Below are 18,997 nucleotides of genomic sequence, written 5' to 3'. Positions count from 1 at the left end.
GAAGGTTTTTTTTTTTTTTTTATCTCAGAGTAGCTATAATAAAAAAATAATAAAAGCTTAAACCCAATAAACCCAATGTGTATTTTTAAAAGGTACATAATATAAAAAAAATTTCATTACTCACTCACTTCTGTACTAAATGCTGCATTCACAAGTCCATAAAAGACACTGTTTATTGCTCCATTCATCTCACTTTTCCTGCTTTTGCCATTACTCCATCAGCTTATACGTGAAACTCATCCCTAGATGACTCTCATGTAACTTGTAATGCATTTAGAAAAGATAATGTGTAGCTGGTAATCAATCTACACACAAGGATGGATGTGTTTCTTTGCTTGAATTAACATAAAAATCTTTAGATCTAGACTCGCTAGACAATAACATGGGACAGTTTTGCCCTAGCCATTTGCTTTTTTTCATCATCCTATTTGAGTGTTACTGCATTCTTGGCTGATGTACAAATACTTCCTCATATTATCTAGTTCCTCTCTGTCAGTATCAATAATGCAGAGGCAATGCGATGGGCTAATTTACATATGCAATTTCATTTAGGATCTGCAACCATGGCGTGTGTGTATATCAAAGCAATTGTTGGTCCTTATGGGACATGACAGCATATATTTTAAATTGACTATTGCCGTACAAGGGCTGAAAATACCTGTCACATCAGATTCTTCCTTGGTAAGTGTGTGTAAACTCATCACACACATACACACACACATGTACACACACCATAACAATGACAGCAAATGATACAGCTTATCAGCTCAAGTGATGTCACAATTATCCCAGTGCTAAGAGGATATTAACCAGATTCATTAGTCTTAATTAGAAATAGATTTTTTTTCTAGACAGAGATTAACAGAGGAGCAAATTACATGACTGGAATTCTGCCCTTGCACCTAAAAGGCTCTCGAAATCTTTCTGACTTCTCAACCTTGAGTCTCTTAAATCTCTGTCAAATGACCACGCTCAGTCCCAAACAAATTAATGGTAAATTACTCCATCTACTAAAAGCCTCTTCAAACACCACAATCAAATGACATTTACTCAAGTTAATGTCCAGGTTTTTCTCCTGAAGAGCAATTCTTGAGCAATTGAATTGAATTAGGATTGTGAGTGTTGTATTTTCACTGGAGAAAGTTGAGAATCGAAAGAAACGTCATGTTTTATGTCGTGCTCTGTTTTAATTCAGTTTGGTTATCCCCACAGATTCTCCAAAACCCGTTAGCTGAAGTACCTCCTTTTGTCACTTTTGCTCTGTTGTAACTTTGGTGTTGAATGGGAAAATAAAGTCATTATTTGTAAAAGTCAGCATTTATCAGTGAGATTGGGGAAATTTATGAGAGTGAATTAAATTCTAATGATTATAACAAGCTCCATGTCCCAGCATGCTGTGTAGATAGCCCCGCCTTCAGCAGTATGCATCAATTGTTTTGTTTTTTGTTTTTTGAATTTTCAACATGGTAATGTTGAAAATGGGTCAAGTTAAAAGAAACAAAATCTAGAGATCTATAGTACATAAAAAAGAGCTTACAGTAATATCAAACTTTATTCATGAATTCTTGAGGGGAATTACGCCATTAAAACTAACAAATAAGCTGCAGAAAGCAATTGTTGAGATTGTTAGTGCCATATGGTAAATGGCTGCTGGTGTAAGGATAAGAAACTAAAAGAGCTAGCACTGAAACTTAAAACAGTGGTATGGAAGGAGGTTTCATTCCCTGTTCTAGCAGATAGATAATGGGTTTTGGGGGTTATTACTGGAATCCCATTAAACATGTCAGTTTTCCCAATTATGGATGGCATCATGGGCACTAAAGTGAAGGAAGTCAAAAAGGTTTAAATGTGTAAGGGCAAATGATTTTCAGTGAAGAGAAGCTCCAAGATGGAGTATGATTTCTAAGTTACCCATTTACCTCAAATATTCCACAACAGCATTTATCCTAAAATGCAATTTGTTTGTATCCTAAAATTCTACTAAAATGCTCACAAAATAAACAAACAATTGCGTGAAATTCTGGCGACATTTACTAAAATCATTTAACCATTTGACAGATGTAAGAATTGGAGTTGATGCATCTTCTTACAAATCTCCCTGCCATCTGGGAAGACAGGAGTCCCACTTCCTTCCATGTGGAAAGCTGTAAAAGAGCAAAAAGAGTGTTAGTTGTTAGCTACAAAATATGGACAAATGCCTTTGGGCTTTCACTGAGAAACTGTGTTACAGAATACCAAATTGTGTATTTTGGAAATATGACCTCCACTTTCCTAATGAACAAAATGGCACTGTAGCTTCACCAGGAAAATTTAGCTAACTTACAAATATTTATTTTCCAACCTTTAACACCTGATTGCCAATTTGTTTTTGCACAACCTAATTAAGTCAACCGATATTACAGAGATAGTGGAAAGCATTACAACCTACTGTAATCCCCAACCTCTCTTTTTGTCACGTTAATCTTGTGAAGAACTTTTGGCCTTGACATTACTGAACTAGATAAGTTCCGTTAGCCACTGATTATCTGCACCTGTTAACCAGCATTAACATTCACCTGAATGTCAAATGTCACATGAAGAAATATGGTGCTAACCCATCCTCCTAATGCTAGTGATTTCCATTACTACAGCTTGCCTTGTCCAAAACACTTGCTAAATGTAGTTAACGTTAACCCAATCTCTGTATTACATCATGGTGAATAGCTGTAATAGCTAGGTTATCATTAACTTTCAAAAAGGTCATGGGAATATCTAATATTACCATAAGCTGTATGCTAAAGTAATGTTATCAACTCAGGTGAGTGTCTAGGTTAGCATCACTCATCCCTACTGGTGACAGCATCCAGCTAGCTAACCTTAAATCAGAGCCTCAGACAAGATGCAGACCCAGAGATTTGTTATGTTTGTGGAATGGGTTAGTGTGTTTAAATAATGGGGAAATTTTTTTATGCTTTTTGTTGGCAATAGACTGAACTTTCACCTCAGAAAATTAAAGGCCTCAGGTTTCCTGAGTCTTTAATCTCCCAGTCTGGTTCAGTACACAGAACCACAATCATGGGGAAGATGAAAGTAAATTTTGCATTTCATTTGGAAATCAAGGTCCCAGAGTCTGGAGGAAGAGTGGAGAGGCACGGAATCCAAGTTGCTTGAAGTCCAGTGTGAAGTTTCCACAGTCAGTGATGATTTAAGGTGCCATGTCATCTGCTGGTGATGGTCCACTGTGTTTTCTCAAGTTGAGAGTCAATGCAGCGTCTACCAGGAGATTTTAGAGCACTTCATGCTTCCATCTGCTGACAAACTTTATGGAGATGCTGATTTCCTTTTCCAGCAGGACTTGACTTGGCACCTGCCCACAGTGTCAAAACTACTAGTAACTGGTTTGTTGACCATGATATTTCTGTGCTTGATTAGCCAGCAAACTCGCCTGTCCTGAGCCCCATAGAGAATCTATGAGAGACACCAGACCCAACAATACAGACAAGCTGAAGGCTGCTATCAAAGCAACCTGGGCTTACATAACACATCATTCCATTACCTCCATGCCACACCGCATTGATGCAGCAATTCGTGCAAAAGGAGCCCCAACCAAGTATTGAATGCATAAATTAACATCCTTTTCAGAAGGTTGACATTTCTGCATTATAAATTGTTTATTCTAATATTTTGAGATACTGGATTTTTGATTTCCATGAGCTGTAAAACTATTTCACTTTAAGTGTAATGAATCTAAAATATATGAAAGTTCCACTTTTTCATTAAAATATTGCGGGGAAATGACCTTTTCCACGATATTCATTTTTTTTTTAAATGCACCTGTCTATTGTTATTGTTCAGGAGAAAGGCAGGCCTTCTAGAAGAAATAAGTAATGATAAGTTGCAGAAAATACTCTGCACAACAGCTGAAGAAGTAATAGGTAGTCGAAATACGATTAAAAGAAAGAAAGCAGTACACTGGTGAACAAGGATATGTAGTAAAGCAATTAAAGATAGACAAACGGCACTTATCATTTTGCTGGTTTTATAAACTGCAAATGAGCTCAAACTGAAGTAAGAAGAGTCATTCATGCAGCAAAAACATGTTCGAGACAATTAGTGGAGTATTGGGTACTATTAGAAAGATGGCTGGCATTAGAAAGGCATATATATATATATAAAATGATGGGGGAAAAATATAGCTGTTAATGATGAATACAAAAGCTGAAGTGTTAGTTGAGGTATTTGTTAGAGTACATAGTAACAACAATTTGACAAAATAAGATAGGATGTTTACAGTATAGGACTAGGAAGAAGGAAAAAATCAAAATAAAATCATTAGGAATCATTGAGAATATACATTCTTCAATTCTAAACATTTAATTGCATGTAGTTTTTACATTAAATGAATTAAAATGAGCTCTAAAAAGAGTAAAACAAACTTCCCCATTTATGGATGATATTTGCTATCATATGATTAAACATTTGACAAATTCACTTCCAGCATGTACTAAACTAAGTAAAATATTAGAAGAACTACCTTCCACCTGGAAACAACAGGTAATAGTTCAGATTGAGAAGCCAGGTAAAGATACCTGTACCTTAATGACTAGTAACTGCAGACCTATTGACTTAACTTCAACATGTAAATTAATAGAAAGAATGGCTGTACATAGATTAGACTTTTTTCTTGAAAGTAGAAGTCTCCTGTCTCCATAGCATTTCTTTCCTGGCTTTTGTAGCTGACATAATACCAAAGACGCTAAACTAGACATTAGATTAGCTTACTAGACATTAGCTTACTAGACATTAGATTTGCTCAAGTAAGATGAAGCTGCATTTTTCTTAGGCAGAAAAAGCCTTATAATTAAGCTAGCATCTGTGGGATTTGGTGAGAAAATATTTTATTGGATTTTGAAATGGTGTTAGAATAGGAACATCATGAAAATTGTAATTAATTAGTGCTTTTCGGTCATACAATATATTTTGACTTATTCTACTCTGTTTCCTTATTTGCAATTTTAACTTCATGGTACGTTAAAATGTCTGGAAAGAACACGAAAACCCATGGTAGCATTCAGACACGACTGAGGCAAAGTGTGCGTGCCGTGAGCGAGTCTCCTTCTCCCCCTGAATCCACACCGCCGAGCGGTGACCCTGACTTCGCCGCACTAAGGCTTGAGCTGCTGGCTTTACTGAGGAAGGACATCGCCGATATTTTTAAAAAGGAGCTCCAGGAGCTCCAGGAGACTCTCGGGGGTGCGCTGTCTACTATCCAGCTTGACCTGCAGGCCGTGAAGACACAGCTGGCTAGTGATAAAGTTGCTACCGAGGCTACCATATCAACACTGAAAGGTACTGTTGGGGAAATGGAGCACGCTCTCTCCAGTTGCACCGATGACATAGTTCATATGAAGACTACTATCGAGTCTCTCACTGTGACCGTGACTCAATTAGAGAATAAATGTGAGGATTTGGAGTCGAGGTCATGGCGCAATAACATTAGGATAGTGGGAGTTCCAGAGGGCGCTGACACCTGTACAACCGCTGCTGTAGCGGCCTTGTTAAAAGAGGCGTTTGGTCTGGAGAAGGAGCCGGTTTTGGACCGGTCCCACCGGACCCTTCAGCCGAAGCCCAAGCCTGGTGAACGACCACGAGCTATTGTGTGCAGATTCCACTATCACAGTGACTGTGTTGACGTTTTACGCCGTGCGAGAGAACTCCATTGCATTAAAGTGAGGGATTTGATCATCTCCGTTTTCCCTGACTACACAGCCAAGACAGCCCGGGCCCGGGCCGCGTTTAACGAGGTTAGGCGTCAACTTCGTGGTTTTGAGGGCGCTCGCTATGGAATACTTCACCCAGCTCGGCTTCACATTACATATAACGGTGTTCAGAAGGACTTTATTTCAGCGGAGGAAGCAGGAGACTATGTTAAACTCTTGATATCGGGGTGAATTGCATCATCTACACAGCGGAGTCTTTTTCGCTCTTCTATTATTTTTATTTTTTGCACTCGGCCTTCCAGCTCTACAGAATTCGGATACTTATTGAAGATATTGTCGTTGCATTACTTCGCCTAGATTTTGTGGATTTACTCCTCTTAAAATTTACTTCTGTATTAATGTGCTTCTCTGTTTTGATGCTCTGACCGGGTTAGAGTTTCTGTTTATTTAATTTTATTAGTGTTATCTCCTCGGCTTTACGTGCTACACTGTTATATTATTTGTTACAAGTATTTAAAAGGTAAGGACATTATATTTATTATTGTGTGCAGACTGTTTATCAGTCTTGGTAATTTTGTTGGTTAGTCCAGCTTACTCTCCGAGTTGTTTTCACATTGTGGACAACGTTCGGTTTTTGTAGGATACACTGCTGTCTCATTTGTTTATGGAGACTTTGGGTGTGTGGATGTTTGGAGGATTGTGAGAGTAAGCAGAACATGCCAATGCTTTGAAGGATGTAATGTTATTTAATTGCGAATCTGTTTTTAGAGGATTTAAACCTAACATGGTGAACAAATTATATTATAGAATTGAGGCAATTTTACTGGGGTTATCTCATGCAGTGTAGCAAGTAATAATCTGGGAGGACCTTTGTAATATCACAGTCTAAAACTGGATTTAAAGAGAAGCAAATTAGTAAATGAATCACATGTAAATGAATCATACATAAATGAATCACATGAAAATGTATCACTTGAATATGAATCACATGAAAATGAATCTCATGAAAATGAATCACATGTAAATGAATTATACGTAAATGAATCACATGAAAATGTATCACTTGAAGAATAGGAACATCATGCTCAAAATTATCCAACAGAAAACAAGGTGGTGTTTGAAGATCAATTATAATTAACATCATGATCAATGACATCTTTTTTCAAATCTGTATATGCTGTCTATAGGAAAGGGGGATAACATGAAATATCTAGTAAAACATGCAAAAAGGATAAGAAATGGTCAAATAATTCGGAAGTCTATCTTTTTGTAACTAAAATGAACAAAGAAGAACAAGACTCAACATTCATTTAAAGTTGTATGAGGAAACATTAGAGTAAGCTTCTGTAAGAATTTTAGGTGTATCATTTAATAAAATGGTAAATAAATGCAAAAATAAAAGTACTTAGCAGAGTTGGATTAGTGTGTCAGCTATATATTGTGAACTAGTCAGGTCAGCAATGGATTATGGATGCTTTATGGATCATAAATAACATTTCAAAAGAGAGAATTCAACCACAAGCACTAGGAATATGTTTCAGAGCTTCTCAAATATACCTGGAATACAGGTGGGAACAAGAGATATGCAATTGAAGATAAGAAAGAACCTGACAAAGTGTTATTGGGTTATACTGAAAAGTCATATGGAAGAGTGTTGGGAATATAATTATGTAAACTTGAAAAAGCTTTGAACAGGATCCACATAATGTGGGATTACAAATATTAATGTTTGTCCCTTGGTGGTGGTATCTGTTCCTGATACCCTATGTTGATTTAAAGCTGCAAATCCAAATTAAGAAAAAAGTAAAATATATGTCAACAGATTTGATAGCAAATCAATATTGGATTATTATATAGGCATAAGATAAACATAAGGCACAGAGCACAGATATATACAGATGCATCAAAAATGATATAAGTACTGGGTGCACAGGACCAAGAATTTAAATCCAATGGTTCAAAACTGGAGATCAAAAAAGACTTTCAGATCATTAGCAGTATTTTCCTCTCAGATTATAATCCATAATTCTAACACTACAACAAATGAGAAATACTGCCTATGAGAACAGTTCTATTCTCAGACTCTAGTCTGAGTGTTACAAACCCCGAGTAGCATCTAGAAAATCTAGTCAGCGTCTAGAAAAGATCTCACATGAAACATGAAACCCAAGTGAAAAGGAAAAGAAGAGTTTGGTGCAACATTTAGAACTTTTCTCAGGCTACCCATTGGGGTGTAAGGCAACAGATCTAGAGCTGCAAAATCAGCCTAAACGGTCAATTTAATAGTTTTTAGTGTTCTTTGGAAGATATTGAAGAGCCTTTTTAACCGCTATAATGTGTTCATGTAACTGCATAAAATATAATGCATGTTGGAGTACATATCTTGCAGGCTCTCCATTAAAGAATGTGATCACGTGACCAGCGTACTCTCTATATCTGTGCAACTGCATTACATGCTTAATTAATAGAATGCTGCTTTTCACTATGTGACTCACATGGTCAAATTTTTGTATCATGAAACATCATGTATTGTTACACCTCTAGTTCCCACCCATGCGTTGTAAAAGAGAATGAGCTGATTCTGCTATAGAGGTATTCACAGAAGACAATATAGAAATAAGAGCACTCTTTGGTACATCCCAAGTGAGTTCAGTTATTATAATTACTAATAATTGGCAGGAGAAATGGGACAAAGAGAAAAGAGACCTGCATCATTTGATGAATATGAGCAGAAAGAGAGAGGACACAATTCACTGTATATAAGCTAGAGACCGCATGTTATACCTAAATGTCCAGCATACTATATGTTAAAGAAAGAAAGGAACTCTATTATGAAAGATTGAAGTAAAATAAAGTAACAAATAGGTAATTAGTTCAGGTGTGTTGAGAGCAGGGAAAACATTAAGCTGCAGTCCAGAAGGTGGCACCAATGCACCAAAACAGGTTTGTCACCTGAGTAAAGGAAGAAGAAGAAGAAGCAGAAGAGGCCACAAAACAATCTTTGTACAACATTGCACCATCTATGTTCTCATGGGCTGCCATGTGACCATGTTCATGTTAGTTAGTATTGGTTAATCTTGACTTTTTGTTTTCATGTGTATTTTCTGGGTTCATCTGAGTATCTGTGATTCTCTGTCTATTTTAATATTAGCACTTGGAAATAAACTGGTGGATTAGTGTTTTACCCCTACTCTAAGTGTTGTGTTGTTACAATGATAGTGCAAGCAAAATTAATTTAAATAATTTATTCTTTCTTAATTAATAGAAACAGGAATATCCCTCAGGTTGTATATTTTGTCCAAGAAGCACAAATTCCACATTGTAATTCAGCCAAATGCCTTTCAATCCAGCATAAATTATATTCTTGCTTTTATGAAATGATTGTCAGATTGAACAACTCTATAAATGTCTTGCATTAGACTACAACCCAGGGTGTTTTATATATAACGGTGTCCTTGTTTTCTGTTGATGCTTCTCTCTCTGTACTTAGCCCTTTGGGACTCACTTGTTATCATAGTATTAACCAAGCTAAAAGAAAGCAATGACAAAGAAGATTACTGCTTGATAGGGTATACTTGGTGTTGGTTAACTTTTATTTACATTGGATTCGTGTGATCAGATCTCAGCTGTGCGATGTCTTGTGAGCTTTAAATTGAGCACTCAAATCAGTACTTTTCAATTATCAGCTACTTATAGTGGTGGCGGAACCAGATGAACGAATTGAGAGAATAAGAATACTGTATGTATATTCTTTTCTAACAGTGTTTTAATATACACTTTGTAGAAGTTTTAATATTCTGAGCTCTCTCATTATTTTGAGTTATTAGTATTCAGTTAACACATATAGGTTTTATTATTGGTAATTCCCCTGAATGTATTCAGGTATAGTCAAGGTTTTGATTCCTAACACTTAAATCAACAAGATTTCATAATGGTCACTGAGCTTATTTTAAAATACATATTTATACAATAACACAATAAGCTGCCCTACAGAAGCCCTAAGCGGCCTTGCATTACTCAAATTAAAGCTATCCCTATCAGCCATTTGAAACCCGGAACATAAACAGGCACACTCTGACCAATGAAAGAACAGTTTACTCACATGTGACTTGCATAAACACATTTTGGTATGCTTTAAAATGTTGCCTTGTGAAATCGAACTGAGTCAAGGAGAAAGTGTGTTTGTGTGTGTGTCTGACTATATGTCTGTGGACCTCGACCAGAAATGCACTAAAGTCAGAAGGGAATCCAAGTCCTCTGAGCGTTATAGACTAGTAACAACATCTTCAGTAGATTCGAGATTATAAAGCAGAGATGAAAGGCCACTGGGACAGGAAAAGAGGGATAACCTGCTGGTAAACTTCAGCAACAGTCTTCTTTGTCCTGTTTGATATGCATTCTCTTTTTCCTGTGACATTAGAAGTGACATAAGAACAATGGGCTGCACTGCAATGTCACCTATTATGCTGTTGTGACAGACACTTGGAGTGAGCTCTCATCCTCAAAATAAAAGAAGTGATGCCTCCTCATTGTGTTGGTCACAAAACCCTGATAGCCTGTTCCTGATAATGTCGCCTTTACCGTCTCATATCAGAAAAAAGAGATGAGTAAGATTATTTCATTATGTTGGGGCTCTATAATAGAAGACATATCCTCAACCCTAGATTGAAAGCCTGATTCTGGCTGTGTGAATTTAGGCTTGTCTGGGGGGCATTGTCTGCCATGCATAATTTATTCCAGGTGAAATTCTGCTCAAACATGCACACAGCACCCTCATGAGGTAGAACCTGTTTTTGCTACAGAATAAAAGCTTTAATTTATTTATTTACTTATTAAATTTTCATTCCACACTCTCTTTCTTCATCCCTTGGTTTTGAAAACTAGCCCTACTAGGGGTGGAGGCTTTATAATTTCTCAAGTGGTACTTTTCTGGGAAGTTATGTCTCTGACACATGCTGCTTCTGTCCATTGCCTTTCACTGATTACTTTTCAATAGGCTCATCAGCACTGTCTTTGTTATGCTCGACGTGGAGTAATTGGCATTTTTATGTATTGTGGTTGTGGAGAGTAACTCAGAAGTACATTTCCCATTTGTCTTTGGTTTTAAGTTTTTTACACATTCAACCTGGCCTCAGATAAAATTAACATAAATACTATTACTTAAATTTCAACAGAAAAAAAACAGTAAAAGGACTCCACAAAAGTTTAACAGCATACCTCTTACTAACCTGTGCATTTGTAATCATTCTTAATAATTTGTAACTCTAAGAGTATTGACCACTAAATAGAATTGTGAACTCTGCTTGATTGTTACAGAGGCCACAGTAATCACTACTCCTCCTTCAACACTGGACGTTACAGTGGGTGAGAGCATTGTTTTGCCCTGTCAGGTGACCCACGACCCCTCACTGGAGCTCAAGTTTACATGGTTTTTCAACGAGCAGCTTATCCATTTTGGCAGTCATGGAGGATACTTTGAGAAAGTTGGTAGTGTAAGTACTGACACTTGTTGATTGGTATTTGTGTCTTTCACTAATGTTACAAGAGACAATACACAGTTTTACACAGAACTGACCTCTAAAACATACAAATATTGAATTTGGAAGTTGGAAGACTAGCTATAATGTAGCTATTTTAGCTGCATTATAAGCATTACATCTTACTTCTAGGCTGAGATTATGTGCCATAATGCATACTGTTGTGCATGGGCTTCTTCTTCTAAAAGGGCACTGCTTGAAGCTTGAGTAGTCATCTGTAACCTGATATACTCGACAAATTTGTGCAGAACCATTTCCATAATATACTATATACTTTATTCTTTACATGTAGAGCTACAAAAGACTCATAAAGTATACTCAAGCTACTGTACTTGTAACAACTCTTTATAGCAAATAATATGTACACTATGGCCAAAACTATGTGGACACCTGACCAAGACACCAATGTGTGACTTCCCCAAACTGTTGCCACAAAGTTGGTAGCACACAGTTATATAGGATGTCTTAGAATGCTGTAGCATTGCAATTTCCCTTCTTTGGAAGTATGAGGTTTAGCCCTTCACTGGAACTAAAGGTCTAGCCCGTGTCCCAGCATGACAATGCCCCTGTGCACATAGCAAGGTCCAAGAAGACATGGTATATCAAGGCGGGGGTGGATGAACTCGATTGACCTCCAAAGAGCCCGAACCTCAACCCCACTGAATACTCTGTGCCTGACCTCACTAATACTCTTGTGGCTAAATATGCAAATCCCTGCAGTCGCACTCCATAAATGAGTGAAAAGCCTTCCCAGAAGAGTGGAGGTTATTATAACAGCAAAGGGTACTAAATCTGGAGTGGGATGTTCAAAAAGCACATATGGTTGTGATGGTAAGGTGTCCACAAAGTTTTGGCTATATAGTGTATCTGATGCTTTATATTCAACTGCGAAAATAAATAGTGGCAACCCCCATTGCAGAGAGGTTATTAAATGAATTACCATATGCTTATTCTCCAAAATTAGATTTACTAGGTAAGAAACAGAAGCTTCACCCACCCTGTTGATTGGAAAATAATGAATGAAGTTGAAAATGTACTATGCAGCTGAAGACAGTAGTTAAGTATTTTTATTCAAGCATGGCAGTCATATAAGCACACCCCTGTGCCTCACTTGTTCACCAGCAGAGTACTAGGGTTTACCAAAGAATTAGTGTTACAAATCAGATTCACATGAATGTCATTAAATCTGAGCCTATTTACAGTATACACTACTGGCTAAGATAAATCTTTCTAATTGTTCTGTGAGTCTGAGTATTTGTACATATTTATTTATTGTATATATTTGTATATCTGAGTATATGAGTGTCTGCTGTGACCATTGGACTGCTACATGGTATTTTTCAAGGAACACAGAAAGGTTACATTTGGATTGTGTATTGCTCTGCATAATTTGTGCTGCTACTGAGTAGCTGAGTAAATTTTGCCAAGGTGCACCGCTCTGAGCGAGCACAGTGGATAACTTAGTAGAAATGTTTTTAAAAAAGCCATTTTTAGCACTGTTCAAATAATATAGGTTTTTGCAGAAAGATGAAGAGCATATTTAATGAGCATCATGAATTTCACATCTTAGCCATCTGATTAGGAGGTTTCTCTCCTAAGTAGAAGAGTTTTTGCATGGGCAATGGATATTCCTTACTCAGACTCTTACCCAAAATTTGGACACAGGTATTGTTGCTAATACTTTAACCCCACTTCCTTTTTCTGGACCAGATCTATTTTTGCAATACTTTGAATTTGGTTCAGCATTTAATAACATCACACTTCTACTGCCAAGAAAACTTCCTAACTGCTCAACAAATCAGCTTGACATATACAGCAAGGTTAATTAAGCAAAAAACAGACATTTGACATTTGTCCCCCTTTGTCAATACTTGGTAAAACCACCTTTGCTGCAATTACAGCTGGACGTCTTCTGAGAAATTGCTAAAGCCAAAGCCATGTGTTAAAACCATATGCAAGAGGGTGAATACTTATGGAAGGCACTGTATAAATTAGCCTTTGCTTGTACTGTATAGCCCTTCTTGCCCTTATCAATATATTTCCAAAGTTTTAAGTAAAGCCAAAATACCTCTCTCCCATTGCTTCCCCATTACCTCCACTCTTGGTAACGCCAACAGTATAACACTGCACAGTAAAGTTTTACAGAAGCTCTTGAACTCAAGTGCAGTCATCCACTTTTTTGCACTGCAGATAGATTTTTCTTTGTGGAAATGACAAATGGAGGTTTCTGTCACTGCAGTGGAAATAGATATTTAAATTCTGTGCTAGTAAAATATCATTACCATTGGTGGGTATGAGAGGAATAGGAGGTCATAAAATGAAAGAAGAAAAAATGAAGGTTCTAAAATGGGATAATGTCACATTAAGGGCTTTTCATGCACTAAATAAGCACTTTACTACTGCTGGCAGCCAAGCTTCATCTATGGGCCTATTTACTCACAAAAGTACCACAGAGAAGAATTATGATGTTGGAAATTGAGAGCTTCTAGAAGCTATAGAGGAGTAGTAATTGTGGAGCAAGCAGAATATTCTTGCCTTCTTTCAGAGAAATCATAGTACTTAAACCCACAGTACATTGGTGCAGCATGTAGCATTGCTGCCTTATACCTTCAGGGCCCACAGTTCAAATCTTGTAACGCTGTCTGTGTGAAGTTCATCCAGGTTGACCTCCCACCTCCTATAACATGCTAGTAGGTAAACTGAATACTCTAAATTGCCCCAAGATGTGAGTGAGTATATGAATATCTGTGGGCAGTATTCCTGGGATATGAGACTCTGACCAGGACAAAGCAGTTATTGAGGATACATGAATAAACTACGCTACAGACCTGGCTCCTAGAACACTAAAGTGGATGATCTGTCATGACAGAATGTTGAACATCGTTGCATTACAGCACACAGCCATTCAGCACTCACAGTTCCACCCTGGCTAGACTTCCAGACTTCACAGTCTTCCAGCTGGACTTCTAGCAATAAAGTCTTGCAGCTGAGGCACTGTTTCCAAATCATTGGATATGTGGGGCAGCTTGGTTAAGACCTTGCTAGACTAGTAGGTTTATGTAGGGGGAGGGTATTTGTACCAAATGGTTAGGGGGATGGGGGGCAGGCAATTTAACATGATATTGGACAGTACTATTTGTGTGGTATTTTGTACACTGTTGCCTAGTTCTATCGATCTTCCTCCACTTAATTAACCACTATCAAATCTGCCATGATACAGTGACCTTAAAAAGAGTACTACATTTCAGTTCTCTAATGTAGTGTCAGTCCTCTAATTGACCATTTTAACCAAAATGAATCAAAGAAACACATTATTCACTTTGTGTAACATCAGGTGCGGTTTTGAGCATTACTGTAACAAAACAAAAACTAAACTAGTTTAAGGCGACTCTAAAGGAAGTTATTATAAGAGATTTTCCTCATTATGCCCAGGGACTGACAAGCTCAAATGTTTTAATAAAGAGTGTGAATAAGCCACATGCTTTTATTCATATTTCATTAAATTTTCATAAATTCATTTTCTTTCTGTGACTAGCTTTGCCTTGTGTGATTCATCACTGTGGTTCTCATCATTATGAAGGCCCAAGCAGATTATGGCATGGACACCAATGATATGACAACTATAATAGCCATATAAAGAAGCTTTGCGGAACTGACACCACTTTATACTCACCATCCACTTTATTAGGAATACCTGTACATGATGGTAATTCATGCAGTTATCCAGTCATCCAATAACGTTGCAGCAGCACAACGCTTAAAATCATACAGATATTGGTCAAGAGCTTCAGTTAATGTTCACATCAAACATCACAATGGAGAAAAATGTGAGTTCAGTGACTTTAACCATGGCATGGTTATTTGTTTCAGGAGGGCTGGTTTGAGTATTTCAGAAACTGCTGATCTGATGGGATTTATCATGTGTATCAGTCTCTAGATTTCCTAGAGAATGATGTGAAAAATGTAAAACACACAGTGTGCAGTAAGCAGTTCTATTAGTGGAAATGCCTTAGTAATAAGAGAAATCAGAGGAGAATGACCAGACAAGAAAGCTATAGTTATTCAAATAACCACTCTTTACAACTGTGGTCAGTAGAAATGCACAACACATTGAACTTTGAGATGGATGGGCTACAACAGCAGAAGACCACATCAGATTCCAGTCCTATTCACCCACAGTGGTGGAATGAATTTCCAACCTCAATCCAGACAGCAGAATCTGTCACTATCTTCCAAAACGGCCTGTTCCGTGAACACCCCTACCCACACTTAAAAAAAAATTCTGCAATGACACTGGCTCTTACACCTCTACTCTGTGCACTTTGCTTCTCTAAAACTCAATTAAAAATCTTGTATGGTAGCACTACTTGTATTGTTCTCCGCTTGATATAATACTTTGCTTGTATTTCCTCATTTGTAAATTGCTATGGATAAAAGTGTCTGCTAAATGAATAAATGTAAATTAATCTGAGGCTTTGGTGACCATAGACTCAATAAAACTGGACAGTTTAAGATTAGAAAAACTTCACCAGGTCTTTTTTCTATCTTCCACTGTCCAGACTCGGTGTATATTTTTTCATGTTTCTGATGTTTGATGTGAACATTATCTCAATACACCCTTGACCTATATCTGCATGATGCATTGCACTGCTGCCACATTATAGGCTGACTGGTTAATTGTATGGAAAAGCAAGTGTAAAGGTGTTGCAATAAAGTGGGCAGTGAATGTATTTGCAGGTTAAATGCATGACTGAATTATCTAGCATGATCATTATGTCAAGTTTTATATATTAATGACAATGAATAAATAATTTCTAATAAACAGCTCAGACATCTTCAAGACTGTAACAGTCCAGCGACCTTTACTTACTACACAAATTTAATTCCACCTCTTTGTTTCTTTGGTATCAAGTGTGTGTACAAGACAGTTTGAATTTGTGCCAAAGCAGTGTTACTTTGTGTTAACAGAATAGCATTTATGTTTCTCTGGGACTGAATACACACAGAGAGAAAAGTGACCAATGATCTTAGTTGATTACTGTCTTACTGTCTGTCCTCAGCATTCATCCGGAGACATCATGATTCGGAACATTCAGATGAAACATGCAGGGAAGTACACATGTGCTGTGCAGACCAAGGTGGACAGCAGCTCTATTGCCATGGACCTGATTGTCAGAGGTGCCATTCAAACCTATGCTGTATGATTATACCATGGAAGACCAATTCTGCTCCTGCAGAAAGTTTAGATCCAAACCTAATTTAAGACATCTGGTCTAGTCAATCAACATGCATATCGACATGAAAATTAGATACTGAAGATGATAGATTAGGGCTGGAACACTCCTTTTCAAGGCAGCCTTGTGGTCCTATGCAGGTTTTAACACTCCTTTTTCAAATTTCTATTTCTGTCTTAAGAGGAATATAGTAAATATAATAATTACTGTAGATAAATATAAGAAATATAAAGTGTTTTAGTTCATATTTTGTGGTAATTTTAAGGATATAGCCTTTGCTTTCATTTTTATTAAATCAACTCTTTTTTTTTCTATTAGCTAGCTCACAATAACTCAAAACCGATGACACACTGTTGCTGAAATAAATCCCTACCACATGAACTATGAATATTTACACATTGCTTGCACATGGAACAGTGCAACACATACTCAGGCTAATGAGAAAAGGACACTATATCTAATTTGTGTACTTAAAGCCAAAAAAACACATAAATACAGTGGTGCTTGAACGTTTGTGAATGTAGAATTGTCTATATTTCTGCATATACATGACCTAAAATATCAGCAGATATCTACACAAGTCCTAAAAGTAGACAAAGAGAACCCAATTAAATAAATGAGGCAAACAAATTATACATGGTCATTTATTTATTGAGGAAAATATTTCATATCTGTGAGTGGCAAAATGTTTTGAAGCTCTAGGATTAGTAGTTAATTTGAAGGTGAAATTAGAGTCAGGTGTTTTCAGTCAATGGGATGACCATCAGGATTGAGTGAGCACCCTGTTAACAGGGTTAGTAGTGATCCCTGCTAACAGGGATCTGAAAAGTCTGGTCTTCACAACACATGTTTGTTGAAGTGTATCATGGCATGGAAAAATTAGATTTCTGAGGACCTCAGAAAAAGAGTTGTTGGTGCTGATCAGGCTGGAAAAGGTTACAAAACCATCTCTAAAGAGTTTGGACTCCACCAATCCACAGTTAGACTGTTTATGTATAAATGGAGGAAATTCAAGACCATTGTTACCCTCCCCAGTAGTGGTCCACCAACAAAGATCACTAAGAGCAAAATATGTAATAGGCTGCGAGGTCACAAAGGAACCCAGGGTAACTTCCAAGCAACTAAAGGTCTCTCTCACATTGGCTAATGTTAATGTTCATGAGTCCACCATCAGGAAAACACTGAACAGCAGTGGTCTGCATGGCAGGGTTGCAAGGAGAAAGCCAGTGCTCATGGACAAGTCAAATGGCAATTGGAAAAATGTTTTGTGGATGGATGAGACTAGAATAGAACATTTGGTTTTACATGAGAAGCATTATGTTTGGTTTCATTATTGATGGAACAATGAATTTTGAATTATATCAGCGAAATTCTAAAGGAAAATGTCAGGACATCTGTTTATGAACTGAATCTCAAGAGAAAGTGGGTCATGCAGCATGACAACAACCCTAAGCACATGTCGTTCTACCACAGAATGGTTCAAGAAGAATGAAGTCAGTGTTTTGGAATGGCCAGGTCAAAATCCTGATCTTAATCCAATAGAAATAGGACCTGAAGCAAGCAGTTAATGTGAGGAAACCCACCGTCATCCCAGAGTTTAAGCTGTTCTGTACTGAGGAATGGGCTAAAATTCCTTCAAGCCAATGTGCAGGACTGATCAACAGTTACTGGAAACATTTAGCTATAGTTATTGCTGCACATGGGGGTCACACCAGATACGGAAAACAAAGGTTCACATACTTTTGCCACTCATAGATATAGAATATTGGATTATTTTCCTAAATAAGTAAATGAACAAGCATAATATTTTTGTCTCATTTGTTTAATTGGGTTCTCTTTATCTACTTTTAGGACTTGTGTGAATATCTGGTGAAGTTTTAGGTCATATTTATGCAGAAATGTAGAAAATTCTAAAGATTTCACAAACTTTCAAGCACCACTGTGTTTAAGGAAGTTTTACTAGTTAGACTCCTGTGGTTTGGGTAGTTGTTGATAATAAAGCCACAACACAGCCTTACAGTGTGGGTATGAGTGTGTGTGTGTGTGTCATTTTTCTTCAGGTCCCCCTGGTCCCCCTACCAGCGTCCATGTGGAAGAACTCTCAGATTCCACAGCCACTCTCTCCTGGAAGCCTGGTCCTGATAATCACAGTCCAATTATCACCTACACTATCCAGGCTAGAACCCCCTTTTCACTGGGATGGCAAGCTGTCACCACAGGTAGGGCTCCTTATCAGACTGCATCAGATCAGCACACTTTCTTCCCTCCTCTAAGTCCCCTACAATCAATTAAGAATGCTATTTTTTATTTGCTCCCTGCCAAATACATGATTATGAAGTACAGTCATGTGAAAAAATAAGTACACCCCATGGAAAGTTTCACAATTTAAATTAACACAAAAAACATCAGTCACATGGAAAAAGTAAGTAAAAAAGATCTCATCATTCCAGTGTAAGGAAAATAATCTACAAGTGGCACAAATTTCAAACAACTACCAATTTCTCCAGGACTGGCCATCCAAACAAAT

At 37.3% G+C, this 18,997-nt stretch overlaps 1 protein-coding gene across 1 annotated transcript in view; it reads left to right on the top strand.

Annotated features, from left to right (window-relative positions):
- The window catches only part of cntn4 (contactin 4), a 284,000-nt gene that overhangs the window by 231,942 nt on the left and 33,061 nt on the right, over window positions 1-18,997 (top strand). The window contains exons 13-15 of the mRNA XM_053636675.1: window positions 11,016-11,191; window positions 16,297-16,414; window positions 18,531-18,689. Of these exons, the coding sequence (XP_053492650.1) occupies window positions 11,016-11,191; window positions 16,297-16,414; window positions 18,531-18,689 (453 nt within the window). The remainder of the gene's footprint in view (window positions 1-11,015; window positions 11,192-16,296; window positions 16,415-18,530; window positions 18,690-18,997) is intronic.

Source organism: Ictalurus furcatus, chromosome 11, assembly GCF_023375685.1.
Source record: "Ictalurus furcatus strain D&B chromosome 11, Billie_1.0, whole genome shotgun sequence".
In the NCBI taxonomy this organism is placed as follows: Eukaryota; Metazoa; Chordata; class Actinopteri; order Siluriformes; family Ictaluridae; genus Ictalurus; species Ictalurus furcatus.
The sequence above is the reverse complement of the archived record's forward strand: the minus strand, read 5'-3'. Positions and strand labels throughout refer to the sequence as shown.